The sequence below is a fragment of the Carassius gibelio genome, chromosome A15, assembly GCF_023724105.1.
Source record: "Carassius gibelio isolate Cgi1373 ecotype wild population from Czech Republic chromosome A15, carGib1.2-hapl.c, whole genome shotgun sequence".
Taxonomy (NCBI): domain Eukaryota; kingdom Metazoa; phylum Chordata; class Actinopteri; order Cypriniformes; family Cyprinidae; genus Carassius; species Carassius gibelio.
In genome coordinates, this window is record NC_068385.1 from 8,055,078 (window position 1) to 8,080,077 (window position 25,000).

General features: G+C 34.3%; 2 protein-coding genes across 9 annotated transcripts in view; one reads left to right on the plus strand and one right to left on the minus strand.

Annotated features, from left to right (window-relative positions):
• LOC128029078 (platelet-derived growth factor D) overlaps window positions 1-8,667 on the plus strand; it is a 28,580-nt gene extending 19,913 nt beyond the window's left edge. For 6 of the 7 annotated variants that reach the window (XM_052616556.1, XM_052616558.1, XM_052616557.1 and 3 more), the window contains exon 7: window positions 8,139-8,667. In XM_052616556.1, coding sequence (XP_052472516.1) covers window positions 8,139-8,267 — 129 coding nt within the window. In that variant the 3' untranslated portion in view covers window positions 8,268-8,667. Of the gene's footprint in view, window positions 1-7,112; window positions 7,523-8,138 lie in introns of those variants that run through there. The other variant, XM_052616562.1, reaches the window with a different exon arrangement.
• Window positions 8,668-14,785: 6,118 nt separating this feature from the next.
• Window positions 14,786-25,000, minus strand: part of LOC128029084 (cytoplasmic dynein 2 heavy chain 1) — a 65,955-nt gene continuing 55,740 nt past the window's right edge. For both annotated transcript variants that reach the window (XM_052616569.1, XM_052616568.1), the window contains 12 exons: window positions 24,794-24,904; window positions 23,506-23,661; window positions 22,137-22,212; window positions 21,790-22,007; window positions 21,558-21,662; window positions 20,453-20,569; window positions 19,377-19,586; window positions 18,237-18,326; window positions 16,833-16,942; window positions 15,368-15,449; window positions 15,176-15,292; window positions 14,786-15,096 (listed from right to left, as the gene is read on the minus strand). In XM_052616569.1, the coding sequence (XP_052472529.1) occupies window positions 14,938-15,096; window positions 15,176-15,292; window positions 15,368-15,449; window positions 16,833-16,942; window positions 18,237-18,326; window positions 19,377-19,586; window positions 20,453-20,569; window positions 21,558-21,662; window positions 21,790-22,007; window positions 22,137-22,212; window positions 23,506-23,661; window positions 24,794-24,904 (1,551 nt within the window). In that variant the 3' untranslated portion in view covers window positions 14,786-14,937. The remainder of the gene's footprint in view (window positions 15,097-15,175; window positions 15,293-15,367; window positions 15,450-16,832; window positions 16,943-18,236; window positions 18,327-19,376; window positions 19,587-20,452; window positions 20,570-21,557; window positions 21,663-21,789; window positions 22,008-22,136; window positions 22,213-23,505; window positions 23,662-24,793; window positions 24,905-25,000) is intronic.

Genomic DNA, 25,000 nt, shown 5'->3' on the forward strand with positions numbered 1-25,000 from the left:
CAGAGACAGACAGACACTCACATGCGCGCACACACACGTACATGCACATACACACACACACACACACAGAAAGACAGACATGAATGTACACACACACACACACTCAAAACACAGACAGAAGTAAAGTGTGTGAACTGTGTCTGTAACTGTCTGTCTCTCTTTTTATGTTCTGAAATGATAAAACACGCACAAATTTAATCAGAAATAGTATCTGAATCACAAGAAAAATTGCATTTCTTTGTCTAGGACAATACAGGGATATAGGTTTTATATCTCTTTTGTTTTCTACTTGTTCTTTCAATTTAGTTGCATTTTCTTTAGGTTTTTTTCTTTTCTTTTTTCAGTGTTTAAAATGTTCAGTGTAGGTCTTTGTTAATGTTTTCAGACTGCCAAGGTTAATAATAATATAATAAGTATATTTAACTAATATAATTTAAATGTTTAACCTGGTTATATTTCAAGATGTTTAAAATATTTTTAATTATTACTTCATGCTAACTAATTCTTGTTAAATGATACTGAAAAACTATTTTTTTAAACTAGAATTTAAAAAAAAAAAAATTATTTGTGCCAGAAATAATTTATTCCACAAAATAATGTTGAATTAAATTACCAATCTTAATTTTTAAAGTGACTGATGTACAAATGTTTGAAAAGTATTCAATTATTTATTTATAATTACATATTTTTCTATTGACGTATTTTATATTTATAAAAATTTAATTTAAATGCATATTTTGTTATACATATATATATATATATATATATATATATATATATATATATATATATATTACATTTAACGCTGGAAAACAAACAAAGTGTAGACTCACAAACACAGTCATACACTGTTAAAAATTTATTGTAATTTTACAGGAAATTCCTGGCAACTAATTGCCGTGAATTTACAGCAAGTAATATACAGGTAATATATTGTTTTTTTAATACAATAGAGTCCTGTATTTTTACAGCAGTGCTACTGTGATTAAAGTAGCATTATTACAGTAAAATGCTGTAATTTATTTAAATTTACTGTATATTTACTGCAACTCAGTTGCCAGGAATTTCCTGTAATTTTACAGGAGACAATTACAATATTGTAATTTCTAAATATAATAAAATACTGCAATTTTCCATCTTCCAAAATTAAAACCAAAACAATGGCAACTTTTTATTATTTTTTATTATTAACACACTATGCAACATCACATATTACAAATGTATTTTATCTTTTTTTTTCATACAAACAAAATTACAGTTTCACTGAAGAATCTAGCTCACTTCCAGACAGTCTATCATCAGGGGGAACATGGTAATAAATAACAAAAGGTCCCAACCAGTCTTGAACTGGGGAAGCTGTGGGGTGTGGGTGGGCATCAATACTAGCCCATCAACTCAAAACCCAGGAGTCTTCTTAATAGGGTGCAGACAGGTGCGTTGATCCTCCGTCTCTTCTCTGCTTTGCTGACATCTTGGAATTGATTCCACAAAAAGCTCTGAAAACAGAGAGAGTAAAAACAAGTTTTCATATCAGGTAATGATAAATACTGTGTAAAAAAAAAAACCATAAAAAGTAAACTTGCTTGTAGAAAAAAAATGACGTTGATGTATTTATTTAACATCAACACATTTAACAACATAACATTTAGAATTACATTGGCTTTTACATTGTTTTTCTTAAATATATAATGTCACTGTATGCACTGTAAATTGAATGTCGCTTTGGACAAAAGTGTCTGCAAAATGGGTCATATGACGTTGCTAAAAAGAACATTATTTTGTGTATTTGGTGTAATGAAATGTTTAAGCGGTTTAAGGTTAAAAAAACACATTATTGTTTCTCCTCTACAGGTACTCCTCTCCTCGCCTTCTGAAACGTGTTGATTTTTACAAAGTTCATCGTTCTGAAAAGCAAATTGTGCTCTGATTGACCAGCTATCCAATCTTTCTATCATGTGACTGAAATGTTATGCCACTTAACATACTGTGCCCTGTCCGGCCGAAGCAACGAGACAAACATTTAATTATAATGTTTATTTAATTATAATGTCAAACCCATTATAAATGTGATATAAACATGATTTCTAGTCGTGTTCTCTTTTGGAAGGCCAAACAAAGTAGTTTCCCTTTTTAAAGAAACAGCGTTTAAGAGTGACGCTTCAATTTAAACGAACGAACAAACACATGAGAGCAATTTCAAAAGCTTAAGGAGCTGTCTGTTCTGCTCTCTTTAGCTCTCGATCGACCTGGATGTTTTAGGCAATATTAAAATCCTGGCGGGGACGTGTCCCGTATGAACGGCGCATATGGCCACCCTATACAGATCTTCTTCATTCACCAAGAGCTTGTAACACTCCAAAGAGAAAGGAAAAAGTAAAATCACATCTAATGACTTTAACCCCCAAAATTGACTTAATGAAAATTGTAATGTTAAACTGCTGTCTGTCAGACTTCTCTGTGTTTACATAAATGTCTTGCAGGGCAATACCAACTCTATGTTAGACACTTAATAGCAATAGCTTTGTCTCCATCCAGCTTTTTAATGCACATTTTAACATTTTGAAAACAAACAAAAAAATCCTGAATGGAAACGGTTCAAATTCACAAAATATTCTAATGTGAATAAAACTTTTTATGTGGATTGACTTGCTAATAAATGCAACATAAATGCACATTTGTTGCAACTCTATCGGCTGTTTTAAGTTGCCCCTTAAGTTTTGATCCCACAGCGTTTCATGACTACTCTCCTGTCCATTTCTAATTTACATAACAGAGCTGATGGAAATGCTCTCCAGTTATAGGGTTTCTTTGCCAAATTTCTACGAATGCGCTTAAAAGGTGCAAAGGAATTGGATGGAAACCTGTCTTTTGACATCAATGCATAGAGTATATCGTAGAGTCTATTTTCTTTATAAGTGTGCAAACAGTTTAAACATACCTTTAGTGTTTGAGGCCTCTTTAGGATACTGTTAGTTAAACATGTAGACAGTGAAGGTCGCTGCACTCCATTCAGAAGGTTGTTGTGGGGCCCCATCACAGTTGTCCCTTCCAAAGACATCATCCATTTGTCTGCACTTAGTGCCTCTCCTGAAATGCATACACAATATGATAACTAAAAGAGCACTAGAACGCTTCACTACACACGCATGAGTGGCAGTATTGGCAGGATGGGCAAAAGTACCAATTTTATCAGGTGGGAGAATAAGTTATGGTATGGTTTTTCCTAATTTAGACTAGGCATTTTAAGGATGCAATAGGATTATGTTGAATTACAGCCTTTCCTTTCTTCTTTGACATATAACCATATGAAAATTATTAACAGGGCTTAAAGCAAGCAAACATATGTTCCATCTAGCAGCCAGTGTGCAGCTGATCCTGCGGACGGTCTACAGCTGTTCCCGCTCAGTCTTTTCCTTCTGCCTTGACCGTTCATGACCGTGGTACAGTTATGACGCGTTTCCACCGACCCCCCCTCATTTCAATAAGACGAAATATGATATCAAACACCACTGCCTCCTTTCGTTCTCATTTTCATTCGTTAAACATATTAATAGCCGCAGAAATAAAGTTCAGGGAAATGTGTAACGTTAGGCCTTCATTATATAAAACAAAATATTATACCAAACAGTAGCCTATTGTCTCCTATTTTCATTTTAAAATATTAAAAGATTAACTGAATAAAGACCAAAGATTACCTGTTCGGTTCACCCAAAACGAATTATATTTTATGCTTTACCACTAAAGAGACATCACAGCCAGCGGCAAATGTCAGATGTCTACCCGAGTTGAGAGTGCTCCCGACGGATTAATGATCCCTGAGCTCCCGCTGATCGCGTGGAGTTGACCGTCTCCGACATCAGCGAAACACATTTTTTAATAGACGCAGTCTTTATAAATAAACCGCATATTTGAGTTTTAAACAACTACATTCTCGCCTGAAATAGTTAAAACACTAACGTTATACCTTTCATGACACGATGTCAGTAATATTTTAAAAATTATCAAAAGAAATGGTGGTTGAAACTACAATGCTGCATTGCGACTCCCGAAAGTTCAGTAACGTTACCTTTGAACAAGTACCTCGCGAGCAGGGACTTTCTGAGGGGCATTTTTTTTACCCAGAACTTTATTTAGATCATGGTAGCTGCGGTGGAAGCACACCGAGTTCCAGCTCAAAGTCCATAGTTTCTGGGTAAAGTTCTTGCGATGTAAATCTGGATCGAGTATGAAGACGCGATTTTAACTAACTTCACCCTATTCCACTGAATTATACCAAATGAAACAATAGCCGTGTTTCCACTATCGAGCTAGGACCGGGCGTGCTAGTGCGTGCCAGGGCCAGTCGCGTTTCCACTGTCACTTCCGGGGCTTGATCGTGCCTCGCCGGGGCTTCCTCGGGGCCAACGGCCAGGTTTTTTCGGCCCGACGAAATCCTTGGGCCAAAGCGGGCCAGCTGGGGCTAGAGGAGGAGTTATGAACAAAGGCGGAGTTTGTTCATAACTCCTCCAGACACGGAACACGGAGTTTCTCCGTGTCTGGAGAGCGTCAGCGCGGATCATTTCAGAAAGAAAACAACTTTAACACCAGCATTAAAGGCTTTTTAAAATCAGTTGAGCTCAAAACTCACTCTTAGTCAGCAGCGAGTGTTTGAAATAACTTGATCCGATGTGGATTACAATCACTAAACAAGGCAGAAATATTTATAAGCGATGTAAAAGACTATGCACGATAAACATTAACATTAGCCTACCATGGTAAATATGACCGCTTGGAGAAATCAGACGTCAGCATCTTATTCTCTATCACAACTGTGTATTTATTAAGTAACATTTTATCTGTCGTCTTGTTTCGTGAGTTTAGCTCCACGTTATATCATCAAAATATAATAATGATTTTTGTTTGGGAGCTTTTATAAAAATAGAGAGTCTGCGCTGTGGATCATTTCAGAAAGATAGCCGCTATAACGCCAGCATTAAACGCTTTATTTAAATAAGTTGAGCTCAAAACTCACTTTCAGTCAGCAGCGAGTGTTTGAAATAACTTGATCCAATGTGGATTATAATCACCATACAGGGCAGAAATATTTATAAGCGATGTAAAAGACTATGCACGCTGGGCATTAACATTAAACATGGAAAATATGACCGCTTGAAGAAATCAGACGTCAGCTTCTTATTCTCTATCACAATCGTGTATTTACTAACTTATATTATCTATCACAAGCCTCGTCTCGAGAGTTTAGTTCATGTTGCCTATTATAAAAATATAATAATGTTTTTGTTCGGGATCCTTTATAAAAATAAAGATATCATTCATTCTTAATGTGACGTATAGGCCACTGTGACTACAAATAAACAGAAACAGACTCTACTGAATAAGCAGGCTATTTTCATAAGCGTTAAAAATAAATAAATAAAATATAAAGTGTATTTATGTGCGATTAATTTTGAGTCTTGATAAATAAAATCATTATGATCAGTATCACTTATTCTATAGTTAAAACATCCATGCTTTTGAATTTGAATAACAAAGCATGCAAACAAACGGCCGCTTTTATCATGTTCGTTTTGTGATCGCGCATGTTCCAGTGACTTATTTCTTAGTTTTCTGATAACTTCTCTTTGTTAGTGAAATTATGAGGTTGCATGACGTTGTTCTGAGAGGCGTGTAAAGGGCGTGTTTTAGTGACGTGAAGCGGCGCTTCAAGCTCCACTGTGGAAACCCTGGGCTACTCTGGCCTCGGTGCTACTGGCCCGAGGCTATGAGCCCCGCCCGGCCCGCTTTAAGCCCTGGCACGCACTGGCCCGACAGTGGAAATGCGGCTAATCAGCACTCACTCAGATCACCAGTATTAATATATAAAGACTTATAAAACAAATTTTATGTTACATACCTGAGACATGTTCTTTCTTCCAAAAAGTACCGTCCGTTTAGTGTTGCCAACTTCTTTCAATGGAAAGTAGCTAAACCCTGCCTGAAAAGTCGCTAAATGTCGCTAGATGACGTCATATACTAATTAGCATATTCATGACGTAAGTGCGTCATATTATCTCGCCCTTTCTATGCTCATGTACTGCGTTTTAAGGCAGCCAAAATTCTCAGTAAAAGTTTTTTATTATTATATTTTAATGTTTTTGTTGTCCGACAACGGAATTAATATTATAATGACTGAAACGCGGTCCATTAAGAATACATAACCAGCTCTGAAAGATGTTAATCTCTGCACTAAAATCCTATTCACGACATTGTCTAATTAAATCACATACACATAAGATTAAGATAGTGATTGTACTGTGATTTCGGCTATACTTGTATGTAAAATAGAGTTAGAAGCAACAGAATATATTTTTTTAACAGAAAGAGCTGCTCCTTTCTGTCCGCTGAACATAGCAGATGCAGAGAGAGTGAGGCGTGTGCGCACGCTGGGAGAAATAGAGAGAGAGAGAGCTCGTGCGGCAGTACCGGAGAGTCTCAGAGACTAAATAAGGTCTGTCAAAAAAAGTCGCCAGATTTGTCGCTAGTCGCTTTTTTGGAAAAAAGTCGCTATGGGGGTCTGAAAAGTCGCTAAATCTAGCGACAAAGTCGCTAAGTTGGCAACACTGCGTCCGTTGGCCGCGTAATTTCAAAATTCAAACAGCAGCGATCCCACAATGCTATGTGGTTGCTGTAAAAAAATGCTTCTACAGTGTAGTTACAATAATTTTACAGGACTGTCCGTTAATTTCCCATAATGCACTTGCATTTACAACAAAAACATGAATACAGTGCGTTGTTGTAAAATTTATTGTAAAAATTACATCAATTGCTAACCTGAACCAATCTAGTGTTAATAAACAGAGTGAAGCCTCATGGGATATCTGAGGCTTTCTGGGAGTTGTAGTTGCTTCTACAGACGTGACATCAGCATGAGTGATTGACAGCTGTCACAGAGCTGTCATTGAATAACAGACTGGTTAAATCTGATTGGTTGTGCTGACTAATATGAGACAGACACACACAGATTTATGAGCTTCAGTCCCGAACATACGACACAACTAGAGGTCAAGGACTGTTATCGAATGGTAAGCAGATCAATGGAGACAGATCGACTGATAAATCTCTTTTATTTCCAGGCCTGATCAAACAAACAGCACTGCAGCTCCAGAAACAATGACTTCATTGGTTATTTTGATGAGGAATCAACATTTGTATCAAACTCTTACAGTCAGTCTTACGGAATATTCCAGGTTTAATTCTATAAACAGTTCATGTCTAATATCCTATAACACAGAAAATCATTTCGACTCGCTCTTCAGTGTTTTATTTGTAGATCAACAGTGCAGTTAAAATACGCTGAAAACAATGTGTAGTTTAATGTTTGCTGTAACATGTTTACTATATAAATGACAATGTATGAATGATAAAGATTAACTTTCTTTACATTTTAGTTGTTCTTGTTAAAGAAAACCTGTTTTTTTTCTTTATTTTTTTTTTTACATTTTAGTAATATTTTTAAAGAAAAAATAAATTGAGTTTTGATGTTTACATTTAGTTGTTAAAGATCCAACTTGGGCTTTTTATTTTTTTTATTTTACATTTTTAGTTATATTTAAAATAAATGAGTTTTATTTGTTAAAGTTGTTGGCTGAATGTATTTGATTATTTAATTGTTAAAGAGCAAAATTAGCTGAATTTAGATTTTTTTTTTTAGTTGCAGTTAACAAAATATACATAATTAACAAAAATGTTTAATTTACTGAATGGACTTCAACATTAGCTGAATTTATTTTATTATTATTATTGTTAACAAAATTAGCTTAAATTTATTTTTAAGTTAAGATCAAATTGACTTAATTAGATTTTTACATTAAGTTGTTAAAGAAAATATTTTTATTTAATTTTTTACATTTAAAGAACATAATTTTTCACATTTAGATAAAGAAACAAATATTGCTGAATTTATTTCATTGCTATATTAAAGCAACAAAATGTGCTAGATTTATTTCATTTTTGTTCAATTTGATGTTTGTTCATGTAAAGAAAAATAATAATAAAAACAGGCAAAATTTATTTGACTCTTACTGTATGTTTATTTGTTATAGTTAGCAGCAAAATTTACTGAATTTTCTTTTTTTAATATTCCATATATGTGTTGTCAGGTGCTGAAGTTTTCTCCAGGTCCAAATTTCTACAGGATGAAAACACGAGCTCACTGGGTTCTGGAGGAGATTTACCTGCAGCATCATGAGAGATGTGACTGTGTGTGTCAGTCCAGACCGCCGCGATGAACACACACACACACACACACACACACACTCGTCTGTAGTTTTCTGTCCAGCGTTGGGAGACTCTCGGTCATGTAGCTTTTGTATCTGTTTTCATGGTTTAGATGTTATTGTGTCCAGTAAACTCACCAGTGGAATGTAAATGAATATTAATGAGGCGTTTGCTCTCTGAGACCAATCAGAAGTCGGAGTTCCCTGAGGGGGTGGATCCTTCACCGATCTGATCCAATCCAGTGTTATTTATTAAAAGAACTGTCTTTGTCTTTTTATATCTGTGATCATGCTGTTGTATGTGGCTTTTGTTTTCATATTCTCTTTCTTGTCTGAGCAGATATTTTTATAAATCTCATTAAAATGCTAATTTCATCACAAAAGTAAAAGAAATAAACCTTGATTAAAAAAAGACTACTTTTAAGTCTGATATTTTTTGTTTGCATAATGACAATTTAATCACTATAGAAGCCTGTTTCCACCTTAAATATATGATTTTGTAAGTTCAAATTAAAGTTTCTCAATAGTCGTTTAGCATGTCATATTAATGTGATATTTTATCATGATTCAGTTACTGTGGAATTTTAATGAGAAAGTTATTTTTAAGTCATTGTAATTTTTGCTTACTAGAAAATTTGTCATTATCATTAGAAAGTTTGGAACTTTTACAGAAAAAAAAGTCATTACATGAAATTTCTCAAGTCCTTATTATGACAAAGTTTTACAAGGATCTAAGGCATTACTATAATTATAAGATAATTTTGAAGAAGAATTTTTGGGGGAAACTAAGTCAGTATTACATAATTCTTTTAAAGACATTATGAGAAAGTTTAGAATTTTTACAGATACTAGAATTTTTCTCAAGTCATTAGAATTTTTGTTTACTAGAAACTAAGTCATTATCATTAGAAAGTTTAGCTTTTTTTTTTCGAAAAGCGCATTATTCAATTAATATTACATGAAGTTTCTCATCATTATTATAATAAAGTTTAGAATTTTTACAGAAAACTTAGTCAATATTACATGAAGTTTCTCAAGTCTATTGTGAGAAAGTGTAGAATTTACTAAGTCATTATTACATACATTTTTTCTCAAGTCATTATTATGAGGACTTTTACAAATTTACGGAAATCGAAGTCATTATTGCATAAATTTTTAATCAAGTCATTTTTATTAGAAAGTTTAGAATTTTATGGAAAACTACAGTAAGTCATTATTTCATTTTATTTTTCCTCAAGTCATTATTATGAGAAAGTTTAGAATTTTTATGGAAAAAGTAGTCAATATTACATTAAATTTCATAAAAGTTATCATTAGAAAGTTTTGAATTTTAATGAGAAACGAAGTAATTTCTACGTGAATTTTTCTCTAGTCATTATTATAATTTGTATTTACTAGAAACTAAGTCAATATCATTAGAAAGTTTTGCATTTTTACAGAAAACTTAGTTTTTCCGTAACAATTCATTATTACATAATTTTTTTCTCAAGTCAATATTATGAGAAAGTTTAGAATTTTTACAGAAAGCAAAGTCATTATTATGTGAATTAATATGAAAAATATAAAAAATATAAAAATATTAAAAAATTATGAGAAACCAAGCCATCACATAAAATGTTCTCAGTTGAGTCATCACGAGAAACGTTTTTTATTATTATTATGATACAGAAACATATTTTTTACTAAACTGAGTCTTAATTTGTCTGCTTTTCATTCTCAGTTGTGGCTCTTTTTATACTAATTTCTCTATTTATACTCAGAAAAGTAGTTCCATTATTATTTAAATCTGCATAATGGCAGTGAATATATATTACCATTTTATTTTACACACGCACACACATATATGATTTCATAACAGTAATTTTTACTTCTAGGAGCCTAGTTTTTTTTTTTTTTTTTACATGGACCTTAAGAGTGTTTGCTCATCTGCAATACGTCTATAGCACGGTTTCCTTTCCTTTAAGCCGTTTATGATTTAGAATGCATGTAAAAAAAACTTTTTCACACAAATCAAAAACCACCACAAGCGAGTGTAAAAATTTTTGAGAATGGATTTTTTCTTTAAAAATTTGGCATTTCCATCACTCCATCATTTACATGTCCATAAATACTGAGTGATGGAAACATAGCTACGGTGGACGCATTGACAGTAAATTATTTTTTTCATTCCAATAAAATAAGTTGCATGTTAAAAAACAAATGCATTGTAAAGTAGTTAAGGATTCAGTTTACTACACAATATCAATGGAATCAAAATTCATCTCATCGTCTCATCATTTTGTAGCTTTAAAAGAAAAAGAAAAGAAAAAACTACATCGCCATCTTGCACCTATTTTAATAATTGTATGTCGTTTTATTCAGTAAATAGTAATGACCCTGCACCTGACGTAGTGATTATGATTATGATTATTTGTGAAAATTATGCAAAATCAGTAATGAAGGAGTTTTTGACATTTTACATCATAAATAATAGTTTAGTATGTTAGAATAAACTCTCTGGGGTCGATGGAGGCACTTTCACAAAAACACAAGGTTTATTCACAGGGTTATTACAGTAAACTTATACTAAATCCAGTTGTCATATTTCCTCAGTTTAACTTGACAAAACTACAAAAAAAACACACACACACACACATTAATCTTTCATCTGAGACTCCACGGTTCAGCATTTCAGCCAGAATTCCCGGTGAAACTGAGCTTTTCAGCCGTTTACATCATTGTGTGTGAGAGCGAGAGAACACGTGTGTTAGATTTCATCAGCGTTGCATCAACGATGAAAATAAGCAGAGATGGAGCGATAAAAAGGCGAGAGGGGTGATGACACACTCACATCAGGGCCCACGAGACATACATTAAACACACACACACACACTTCTGCTGAAGAATTCATTACAGTCATCATTCAACAGCGTTTTACTTCTGTACTGTGACACATTTCCAGGATGCAAGATATGCAGTGTGTTAAACTGTATAGGGACTGTTTTTCCCCCACAATGCATTGCGAACCTGGATTAATAAGCTGCATTATACATTTTTTACATCATCTGGACTAATTATTTGACCACCGTATGCTTTAAATATATTTGCATTGTACATTTTATTATTTTAACAGTAGGCATTAACTTACCACAAAGTACAAAAAGTACGCCAGTGCTTACCATTGAATATTAAAAAAAAAAAATAGTATTACCATCACATACAATCACTGAAAAAAAAAAAACTTGTAAAAAAAAAAAAAAAAAAACGGACTAAAATTGGTCAAAATAAAAAAGGGAGAAACCTGAAAAATATGTATTATAGATAAAATATTATACGGTAATAGAAATGCTATATAAACAAGTAAAAATATGAATATATCAAAAATGGAGATCGTATATCAAATATTGACCTCACAATGTTTAATCGAACTGCTGAAACCCCGCCCCTTCATTTGCATACACTGATTTGCATAAGCGTCGGTGATTTCTTCATTTGACATCTCGTTTCTCGTTTTCTTTCCATCTGTGAACATTATGTAAAGATCCTGGAGCTAAACCCAATAATACTTCCCTCCCAAGTGAGGATCTGGTCATGTTCTCCCCATCACGTGGTTCTAGAGCTCTAGGAGTTCCTCTGAGGAACACAGAAGAAGATGTTGAGTGCCCCGTCCGTCAGCGTGCACCTCTTCTTCTGTGTGTGTGAATGAAGTTAAGGAGAGGAATGATGACTTCTGGCTGGACTGGTGCTCTAAACACACGGCTCTGTGCTGTATTTAAATCAGAGACAGACAGCTGAGAGAAAAATGAGCTATGACAGGAAGAGGGAAATTAATGAAGAGAATCAATCAGAATCACATCAACACACACACATACACACACTCTCGGCCTGTAGGTCTGTGGTTTCCTCTCATTCCTCTGCTGTTTCCTGTTTTGGAGTTTAATTGTGTCTCAGAAAGAACACACACACACACACACAGGTTCAATTCCAGTCCAATTAGACAATAACAAACTTATACTGTACAACATTTATCACTTTTTTTTTACATTCACCATGAAAATATAGTTTTTTATATTTGCAGAAGAACTGCAATATATATATATATATATATATATATATATATATATATATATATATATATATATATATATACATTTTTTTTATTACATTTAACATGGAAATACCACGTTTTAATATATTCATCATGGAACATTTTTATTTTTACATTTACCATTTTATATATATATATATATAAAATGGTATATATAAAAATATATACAAAAAATATTTTTTGTTTTACATTTTTCTTGGACCATGTTTTTTTTTTTTTTTTACAGTTACACTTCATGTTAATTATGTTTTTCATTTTTTTTTACATTATAAGTGAAATACCTTTTTCTCTTTTACTATGTATATACCATTTTTTTATTATTATTATTTTTACATCTACTATTGGTCAGTCATGTTTTCCCTGTATTTATCCTGGTAAATGGTAGTGTTTTTCATGGTATTATAATTTATTTTTTGTGGACATCATAGTACCACCTTAGTCCAGTTTCTGGTGGACGCTGTGTGTGTGTGTGTGTGTGCGATTAAATGTCAGCATTTTGATTTATTTTGCAGGTTGGATTTGAAATTCCACAAACACCAAAATCCAGTATTCTCTCTCTTTCTCTCTCTCTCTCTGTCTCTCTCTCACACACACACACACACACACACACACACTGACCTTTGATGTGCGGATAAAAAGCCTCTCCATCTGAAAAGTCAAGAAGCTCCAAAACTTGTGTGTGTGTGTTTGTGAAAAGACTCCACCAAAAGGGCATCTAATCAGATCTCACGACTCACCCTCAAGAAAAGAGACACGGATAATGTCAGTCTAAATGAGTGTGTGTGTGTGTGTGTGTGTGTGTGTGTGTGTGTGTGTAAACAGCACAGTATTCCTCATCCACAGTCCTCAGGAGTGAATGAGGATGTTTCTGTTCCTCTGTATGGGAAAAGGAGGATCAGAGGAGAAACACAACACCCATCATCCGCATCCTGATCTCACACGCATCACAGAGGTCAAAGGTCACGCGTCCTACCTGCTGCTGTACAGAGGAGTCCAGAGGGCAGGTGACCTCTTTAACATGAGTGTGGGTCAAAGGTCATCACTGGACGCCGCTGACGTTCAGATGCACTGAAAGATGAATACTAATGTCCTGCACACTTTTACTCACCAGTAAAGGGTCATTAATATAAATATAGAAATATGTTTATCATGTGTATCACTGTAGTATAGTAGTACCACAGTACAAGATTAAAGATTAAACAGTATTATGATAAAAAAGATATATATATATATATATATAGATATATATATATATATATATATATATATATATATATATATATATATATATATAAAAAAATTCCATGTAAAAATTAATGTATAAAATGTAAGCAATATATAAAAATTATATAAATGATAAAATGTAAATTCTACATAAAAATTAAAACGAATGTACAAGCATTCAAAAATATAAAAAATATATAAAATATAAAAATTCGAAATAAGATATGATTATATTTTAAAGACATTATTTTATACAAGAAAAATACAAAAGTAGTACAACAAAAAATATTACAAATATAAATACCGTATTTTCTGGACTATAAGTCGCACTTTTTTTCATAGTTTGGCTGGTCCTGTGACTTATAGTCAGGTGCGACTTATTTATCAAAATGAATTTGACATGAACCAAGAGAAATGAATCAAGAGAAAACATTACCGTCTCCAGCCACCAGAGGGCGCTCTCTGCTGCTCAGTTCTTCTGTAGTCTACACTGAAGACATAGAGCGCCCTCTCGTGGCTGGAGACGGTAATGTTTTCTATTGGTGCTTGGTTCTAAATAAATGTGACTTATATATGTTTTTTTCCTCATCATTACGTATTTTTAGACTGATGCGACTTATACTCAGGTGCGACTTAAAATATAAAATATTGAAATATAAATTCTATATAAAACAGAGCTAATATAGAAATATTTTATTTGATGGTTTGAGCCATTTTTTCTTGTAAGGCTAAATGGTTTCCATGGTAACAGTGAAGAGTCTGATGCAGCTGTTGAGGGCAGAATGTTTGGTGATGCGCGCACACACACACACACACACACACACACACACACACACGTTTGTTTTTGTGTAAAGTGTGTTCATCCCATAGGTGTAATGGTTTTTATTCTGTACACACTGTATATTCTATCACCTTCACCAACCCTACACCTAACCCTAACCCTCACAGGAAACTTTGTGCATTTTTACTTTCTCAAAAAAACTCATTCTGTATGATTTATAAGCGTTTTGAAAAATGTGGACATGGGTTATGTCCTCATAAGAACCCTCTCCTTGTAATACCTGTGTCATACCCATGTCATTATACACACACACACACACACACACACTCTCACTATCACACACACACTTGCGATACATGCATGAACAGTTTTTGTCATGCCACATGCTGCAATGTAAAGTTCTAAAATTGCACTGAAATAAATGGAGAGAGAGGGATGGATCTTGATGAAAACTCTTTTATTGAATAATATAAGACTGATTCAATCTTTAGTCTCACAGCAGCTTCAATGCAGCGATTACGACAAAATACGCAGCCAAAGACGTGTAGGGTGAGCGTATGAAGCGCTCACAGTGTGTGTGTGTGTGTGTGTTACTGCTGTTTGAGGAAGAGCGCCGCTCCGCTCTGGATCCATGTGTCATGATCTCCAGCACACGGCAGCTGAACGCTTGTCACCACACGCTGACGCTCAGCGCTGCTGTACACGGGCAGAGAGATGCACTCGTCCGGAGAATAACTTCCCATGGCACTCTGAAACACACACACACACACACTCTGTAGTGCACAGCCTTCACTGGGAACATCAGAGGAGGACGTGTGTGTGTGTTACCTGTGGGATCCAGGCCATGTAGCACGCAGGAACAGCACACACACTGGGAGAGTCATGATGGCTCTCAGCCAGACGCTTTCCGTCAAAAACACAACCTTCCAACTGCAAGCCGCCGACCTGCAGACAGAGAGAGCTCAGTAAAGCCCATCCAGAAGAGCTGAGTTCAGTCCTGTTAAACACGAGCTCCTGTACCTTCACTTGCAGCTTCGCTTCTGCAATCTGACCCCTCCAGGACGTGACAAACTTCAGACTGTCCATCGAGCAGCTCATCAACCTGACACAGACACCACATGGCATTTTATTTTTAATGATATGATTCATGCAATGCAAAAAAAACACTGGTGCAATCGCAGAATCGGGATCTAAGAATAGAATTTATTGCATAGAATTGAGCTTATTTCCCATGAATAAATAAATCAAAATTAGGGCTGTGAAATCAAATAGCGATGTGGACTAGCATCAGTCATTATTAAACCACAAAAATATACTTCTCAAAGTAATATTAATATTAATATTAATAATGCTACTACTAAATAATAATAAATGAAATATGTTACTATTGTATGATAAAATGCACTTCTCAAACTAATAACAACAACATTGATTTTATGGAAATTATATGCATATGAACTATATTAGTATTGTGTAGTAAAAGTAAATTCTCTAAGTAATAATAATAATAACAATATAAATTCATATTTTATATTAATATTATTAATAATAATAATAAATCAAGATATTTTTACGTCCAAGTTTTAATCTATACAATTAAGTTTAATTTTAATTTAAATCTCTTGAAATGTTTTCGACGTTTTCAGTAACGTTTTATGAATTCATGAGATCAGACCGTCTCTGTTTAATGACCAAAATGTAATCAAATCATTCAAATAGAATCCAGAAAAATGAAAACGGAAAACACAGAATATATTTAAAAAAGTCCCCTTTAAATATTGCAATCCGAGGGAATGAAGGCAGTTTGTGTTACTGTAGCTTTAAGACTTCTTTATGTTAGTGTGTTTAGTTCAGTATGTGATTTAGTTTAGTGGAGGTGTGCAGGTGATGTAAGTTACCTCAAGGTTTATTAAGTTAATTACCTTTTATTACATTTATTTTAGCATGTGACGACTCCAGTCAAGATTATTTAACTTAAAAAAATAGTTTCCAGCCAAAATACAAGTCCACAATCCATAATAATGCATTACTTGTGGATTATTGTGATGTTTTTATCAGCTGTTTGGACTCTTATTCTGACGGCACCCATTCACCGCAGAGCATCCATTGATGAGACACTGATGCAATGCTGCATTTCTCCAAACCTGATGAAGAAACCTGATCTCGGATAACTTGAGGGTGATGATATTTTAGCATATTTTTTTTATTGTAGGTGAACTACTCCTTTAAATTTAGTTTAGTAAGCAGTGTTATTACAGTTTCAAGATACTATTATAGTTGTATTAATATTTTGGATTGTAATATCTTTAGTTTTCATTTACATTTTAAAGGTTTTTGCAGTTCTGTTGTATTTTTATGTTGTATTTATGTTCTTTTTTTTAATAGTTTTATTTCTTTTTTTATATATATAGTTTTAGTTAAGTATAATAACCCGTGCACAAGTCTCCTCAAGTGCTCTTTCTCAGGTGTGTGTTGAGATGATCACCTGGCCGTCTCTTGTCTCAGTGCGTTCAGGAAACTGTCCGGGTGGAAGATCTCCGACAGATCCAGCATCTCCGACAGCAGTCCGCCCCGCTCTGCCCTCTCCACCCATCCCTGCACACACACACACACACACACACACACACACACACACACACACACACACACACACACACAGAACAGCAGAGATTCACACACTCCATCTTTCTAAGAACAGTTTCTGTTCATGTCCATCTTTACAGTATTTGTTTATCAGTAGCATACTCTCTGTGTGTTTTTATGCATGGGTTGCAGTAATAAAACTCAGTATTGATGAACAATATCAACAAATCTTGTGCTTCGAATGAACAGAACATTATCATCTGTTTGTGTGAACTAATATATACTTCTGTAAGTTTGGGGCCGCTGAGATCTATAAACATTTCAGTTTTTTGAAGTCTCTTCTGTTTACAGAGGCTACATTTATTTTAGCTAATATACAGTAAAAACAGTTATTTTGTGATGTATTATTACAATTTCAAACAGCTGTTTTTTATGTGAATATATTATAAAATGTCATTTATTTTCTGGGACGTGCAGCTGTATTTTCAGCATCATTATACGGATTTACTGCTCAAGAAACATTTCTGATTATTATCAATGTTGAGCACAGTTGTGCTGCGTAATATATTTGTGGAAACTGTGATACACTTTATTTTTCTGAAATGTTTTCAGACACTTTTGAACAATTTAATACATCCTTGATGAATAAAATATAATTCTTTTTTTTTTTTTTAAACCTACTATTAAATAAAACAGTAGTGTAGTGTATAAATACACCTTTATTTTTTTTTAATTATTTTTTTTTACATATTATTAAGCTGTTTTATTAGAAATAAATACATGTATATAAATAAATAATTATTAAATAAAATAATTAATTATATATATATTTAATAATACTAGTAGCAAACAATCTGCATCTAATATTACCATTAATTTCTGTTATTTCCAGCCAAATTAACTCACAAACACATCGCAACACATATCAGATTATATTGTCGTTCAAGATCTGTGTTCAGGAACTAGAAGAACACATTCTCACACTTAGTTTTCAGGATCATTTCGGACGCTTAAAATGCTGTTTTGCTGCTGCAAGACTTTCAGAGTTGCTCTGGATGGACTGTGGAGGAAGTCTGAACTCAGAAGTGCTATAATAGTGTACAGCTTCATATGATCAGATGAGTCACTGCAGCATACATTGGCAGGAAAATATGCGAGCGATTTATAAGGCCAGGTGCATCCTGAACAACACGGCTCTTTCGTGGCATTCCCGCGCTCCCACAGACCGGGCTAAACAGACTGGAGAACACCTGGAGCAGGTCAAACACATTCCAGGACCTGTGGATCAACAGAGGAGTGTGTTTACCTGAATCGCAAGCGCTCGGGACACGACGGCTCGCAAATACTGCATCGGGTCTTCAGGGCCTTCCCATTTATTCTGCCAACTCAACGGACACTGAGAGACACAGAGGAATCAGCTCTGATTACAACAACGCTCGTCTCCTGAAAACAAATACCTGCTCATGTGCAAAAATAGGCCTGATATTGCATCATTTTATGATGCTGAGTTAAAAATGTCAATGTTTTTTTTTTCCCACAAAATAAGAATAAATATATTTTTTAATATGTGTGTATTAGCTTTAATACACTTATCAATAAGCAGTGCAATTAAAAAAAAAATCAAAATTACTAAAAATTAAATAAAATTAATAGAACTTAAAAAGAAACATGGGCAAAAAAACTAATTTAAAAAATATCTAAAAACAACATAATTACTTTAAACATTTATATACTTTATATTTCAATTTCTTTCTCACTAATTGGTCTGATTTTGCAACATCTTTTTTTCCCCCTCTAATACATAAAAATACTCTTTTACATGTGTGTATTTTCCCACAAGATGTCATGATCCAGCATTTTTTATTATAACTAAAATGAAAAAAATAAAATAGTAAAAAAATAAAATAAATAATAATATATATATATATATATATATAAAAGAACATCTGTTAATTAAAATAAAAATGGTCTGAAACTGAAAAACAAAAACAAAAAAACAAGAACAAATTACTAATAAATATATATAGTACTATTTTTGATGTTTGTTCTTGTCTTTTTTATTTATTTGTTTTTTTATTAAATGTATATTTCACTAATCAGTAGAATGTTTTGCCATCTTTTTTCATCTTGCTCACATTTTTTTTCTGTCACTGCTCATAATTTTAACCTTAAAATCCGAATTATGCATAAAATAATGTCATGCATGTGAACGAACATGGGCTGAGAATTGGACAAACTGTTGTATAGTGGCTCAGAGGACAGAAGAATAGAGTCTTTGAGGCAGTTTTTCTGTGTACAAAAAATACAAAGCTTCTTCTTCTTAAAAATGGTTGTCAGCAGCAGAAATACTATGAAATGCATCATATTTTGTGAGAAAGTGACACATTTTTGGAATCAGCTTCACAGAATTATCATTAATCAAACAGGTGCCGGCGTTGACTCTCACCTCTTGGTTGAGGAGCGCAGTGGCCAGTTTGTGTACGTCAGCGGTCAGGAGAGACGTGCCTCTGATGACCTTACTGAGCGAGGCCAGCGATTGGTGAATGCTCTGGACCAATCGCACCGCATTAAACTGCTCCAGCTGGACGAATGAGAGAACGGGAGAGCCGACGCCCTCAGTGGGCGGAGCCACCTTCTGATGGATCAATGAGGAACCCTGAAAAAGAGCCAAGAGCCAATCAGAGAGCGGCAGAAATCAATAACCAATCAAAATCCAGACTCAGCATAAAAGGCACGCCTACAGACTGTTCAATGCACCTAACAGCTGCTGGAACCTGGCTGTTGCATAGCAAATTGTTTTTTTTTTTCAGTTTGCAGGAGTTTGTATCTGTCTGACTGGAGATAGGATTGTGTTTACGAGGTTCACAGGATGCTACAACACTTGAGTGGCACATTTCAGCTCTGCTTGTTTTATGAATCTGTCACAGCAGGCTGTTATTGAAGGATGAGCAGATAAAAACTAAACTGACAGAAAACTCATTTCAGATGTGAAGGGGCTTTTACACAGACTTCTTTCAGTACAGGTACAGAAGCAAAAAACAGTTCTTTTAGTTGCAAGGGTCAAAGAGACAGCATTTATGCACTATTATAGTATTTATTCATATTTTGAATAAGTTGTTTTCACTAAGTTATTTAGTTTTTTGTAATTTTTACGTGCTTTTGTCATTGTTATTCTATTTTTAGTAATTTTGGTACTTCAGTGTGGACCTATTTATTTCAGTTAGCTACTGTAGCAAGGCAACATTTCTAGTTTTAAAATAAATTTAAAAAAATTATTTTATTTTAGATTCATATAAATTACTGAAATAATTTTGAACAGTTTCCATTTTAAACAATACTGTAAAAATTGAAGGAAAATAAATTAAAAAATTAAGAAAAACATTTTTTTTATTTATATATAAAAATTAATTAAAATAAATAAATAAATAAATATTATTATTATTATTATTTTTATTATTATTATTATTATATATAAAAAATATATCATAATTATATTATGACACTAAAATGGTGATGCATTACCTGGTTGAGACGTTTCCACAGGTTGAGCACAGGTGAGAGTGCGTTAGACCAGATCTCTCTGTCAAATTTGGAGCCAGCTGCTACAGACCTACTCAGAATCCTCAGCTGAGAGATCACCTGCACACACACACACACACACACACACACACACACACAGAGGGCTGAGGTGAGCACAGTACATCTCACCGTACACTATCCTCCATCTCTCTGTGATTGGAGCAAACTGCAGTGAAGGTGTGGGCGACTCTGACACATGATAAATTGGTCTCATTACAAGAGCTAAACACACACACACACACACACACATACACAGTCTCTACAGCACTGTGTGTGTGAGATTGTGGCAAAGATCTAAGAGTCTAAACCTGAAAATGACAAATAGGAGTGAGCGTAACAGTCTGAACACTCATAGTGTGTGTGTGTGTGTGTGTGTGTGTGTGTGTGAAGTCAACAGAGCAACAGTGAGCTGAATGAGGGTAATTCGCATATTTAATTCAGTAAAAAGCAGGATTTTCATGCAGCCAGTCATCAAAGTATTAAATGTATTATTTTTTATTATTTCACAAGCATGATGTTTCTAAGTCACAACAACTTGCTACTGGGGTTCCTCAAGGCTCAGTACTTGGACCACTTCTCTTCTCCATCTACATGAGGTCATTAGGATCTGTCATTCAGAAGCATGGCTTTTCTTATCACTGCTTCGCTGATGACACTTAACTCTACTTCTCATTCCAGCCTGATGACTCGACGGTAGCTGCTCACATTTCAGCCTGTCTGAGTGACATTTCTAGCTGGATGAATGACCATCACCTACAGCTTAACCTTACTAAGACAGAACTCCTGGTGGTTTCAGCTGACCCATCATTTCATCACAACTACTTTATACAGCTGGGTTCTTCAACCATTCCTCCTTCCAGGACAGCCAGAAACCTAGGAGTTGTGATGGATCATCAGTTAAGCTTCACAGACCATATTGCTACCACGACCCGGTCCTGCAGGTTTGCTCCTCGCTCCTTTGATGCTGAGGAATGTCCTGCTCATCGCAATGTTCTCAAAACACCTTTGACCCCTCATGACCTCTGCAGAAACACACACACACACACACCTGTGAGCTGATGATTCTCTGTGCAGAGCGCTCAATGTTTGCAGGCAGGCCGAAGAAACTGGGTCTGTCGTCTTCAGGAAGAGCGTCCACCACTGCACGATAATCCTACACACACACACACACACACACAGAGAGGAGAGACTTTAATCCACTAGAGTAAAGGACTGTGGGTAGTATCAGTCAAACTTCTGAACTATACAGCACAGAGAGAAGGCTGTATGCGATCACTAACCGCTATGCTGCAGGAGTTGGGCAGGGTTATCTGAGCCGGGAAAGTGTGTGTTTTCTTGACACGTGAGTGTGTGTGTGACTGTGAGAGGAGCTGAGCGTTAAAGAACTGCTGTAGGTACGAGCGAAGGACTCGCAGGTCACACACGTTATCGATGCGACCACCGTAGATGGCGTTTTCCAAGAGACCATGCACAAATTCCCACTGAAACGCCTTCCCACCTGAAAAATAAATACTATAACACAATCTCAAACCAAAACATGGAAATGCATGGAAATATCAAAACATCCAAACCCTCAGATAATGAGTGCTTGTAGATTACATAGAGATAAACACACACACACACACACCTTCAAATAGACTGTCAATGATCTCAAAGCCGGCTCTCAGGTCTGACAGAGAAAACTCGTAGAACTTCGTCCAACCCTGTGCAACACAAACACATCCTCATCATCCTCAGTTTAACACAACTTCATACCCTGAGCTTGTGCAATAGATACTCAGACTCAAAGTCTCATAATCGTGATTGAATACGGAGTCGTTAATCAAAAGCTTGACATGAATTTCCATGGATGCCGTGAAGTCATTCATCTTTTCTTTCCCAGTCTTTTCACAACAGGCATTATTTAATACAAGCAAATGTTTGAAAGAAAACCTTTTTAAAAACCTGACAATTCTGATAATTTAAAAGCTACTGATATTAAAAGTACTGGTACTTTAGTATTAAGTTAATAATAAGTATTTCACATATTATTATCTTTCAACTATATATATATATATATATATATATATATATATATATATATATATATATATATATATATATATATATATATATATATAATAAAATAAATATATATTTATAAATATATATTTATAAAATATTATTTATATATATATATATATATATATATATATATATATATATATATATATATATATATAATTTTTATTTTTGGAAAAAACATTTTTGGAAACATCAAAATAATAAGTAAAGAATATATATAATTATAGAATAAATGTGTTATTATAATAGTATACAAATAAAAATTATAATTTATGAATAATGCATATAATTTATTTTATAATTTAATTGTAATATTTTATTTGATATACTTGATTTATTATATCTAATTTACTACATAAATAATAGAACTTCTGTAATAATTAAAATAATAAATTATAATATTTCTACACATTTTATAAATTCTGAAAATAACACCATGTTTTCCAATAATGGCTGTCCAATAAAGGCACACGGTCGACTCTTCTGTGGCGTTTCATTCTCCACAAACACTGTTAGCCAACATCTCTTGTTTGCTACTGTATCTTTATGATGCAAATGACCTCTGCTAAACACCTGACCTCTATGTACAGTTCATAATCACATCAAGTCACGGAGTACTGAGAAAGTTTAATGTTGCGGTGCCTATATGACGTTACAATCATAAAAATAAGACCATTTTATGGCATCAATTTAACATCCTGCTTCTTTCACAGAACCCTTTTAAGAGACGCCATGAATTTGTTTTCTCCTACGCAGCTCATTCGACTTTAGGAGAGAGAGACAGATGAACTGAGCGAGAGACATTACACAAAAGCTTCAGTTAATGAAATGGAGCTCTTCGAAGCCCGACGCGCAGAAGTCCGGATTAATTGCCCAAACAGATGCAAGAGTCCCTGTCTGAACTCCAGTAATCATGTGACTGGTGTGTGTACCTGTGGAATGTAGTTGCGTCTCTCCTGACAGACGGCGTGGAACCAGGCCAGACATAAGAGCGACTGAGCTCGAGTCAGGTGACCGCCTTTACTGATCTGCTCCGCGCTCCAGGACTCATACGTCCGCTTCAGGTTCTTCTTGAGGCCTGGAGGAGCCTGAACACACACACACACACACACACACACACACAAGTATGTTATCATTAATGGATGTGCAGGCTGAGATGAATCTATGTTGACCATCCGATTCAATTCGATTTGATATAAAAACTCAATGTCTTTGCACTGAATGTTAATGTGACGTTACAAACTGCTTCATTGACCTCTTACTGGAGTTGAAACTCTGATTTTTGATTACAGGAGACATGAATCATTTCAGCACGTTTCTTTTAGCACCTTCTGATGTTCATTCATGTTTATTTGGTGCTATAACTAGTAGTAAAGAGGGAGATGGGTTCACGGCCACAGTGATCTGTTTCACCACATTTAAAGAGGGTCTCTGCTTTTTAAGACCTTATTAAGACCAGCTAAAGAAAATGAAATAACACATTGTTGACTCTAAATGCAAACGTCTACCATGAGAATCCAGCTTCCAACCAGAGTTATATTTAGATTATAGATTTTATGACCATTTTGAATGGGTTTTTTTATTTGTATATTGTCTGTTTTCATTTTCATTTTAGTTCAAATAGAAGTGTTTTTGTCAAGTTTTATTAGTTTTGGTTTATGTGTTGAAAACTGAATAAATACTGAATAAAATGTGTTAACTTTTTCACATCTTCATTATAAGTTAAAGTTTATTTTATCCTTATTGAAGTTACTCTTTTTATGGTTTTAGTCTTCTATTTCTTAATATCTTCCTTTTGCATCTCAAGTGTATGTATCTTGATTTAAAGATATTCAGATATTATTTGTATTGGAAAGCAAGACAAAAATAGTTTTTTTTATTTTTTTATTTTTTTTTGCAGTGCATGCAGCATTTAATGCCATCTGAAGACTTTTTGCTCTGATTTAAGATGTTTTTAAGCCCTGGAAAGACAAATTAAGATTTTTAAGACCTTTTAAGGCCCCCATAAACTTTGATTAACGACTCTGTTTGATATTAAAAGTAATTAGTGCAAACCCTAAGTGTGATAACTGAATAAGAAGCATGCTAAAAATAATGTTTAATGAAGTTTAGTTGATGCAGCATTTGAAAACAAGCAGAGATTAAAAGTTTAGTCTCAGGATTTAAGAATCAATATCGGTTCATTAACAAGAGAATATATTATATTTGACACACACTGACCTCATAGGTGACCTTCAGGCTGGACTGGAGCAGTATGGGAGTGAACTTTGCATGAACTTCAGCAGTCAACCAGACTCTGAAACCGGCTTTGGGCTTCATACTGTTGAGCTCCTGCACACACACACACACACACACACACTAGATGTCTCACTGCAATGATTTAAATAGACAAATGCAAAGCATCAAACCAATAACACTCTCTCCTGT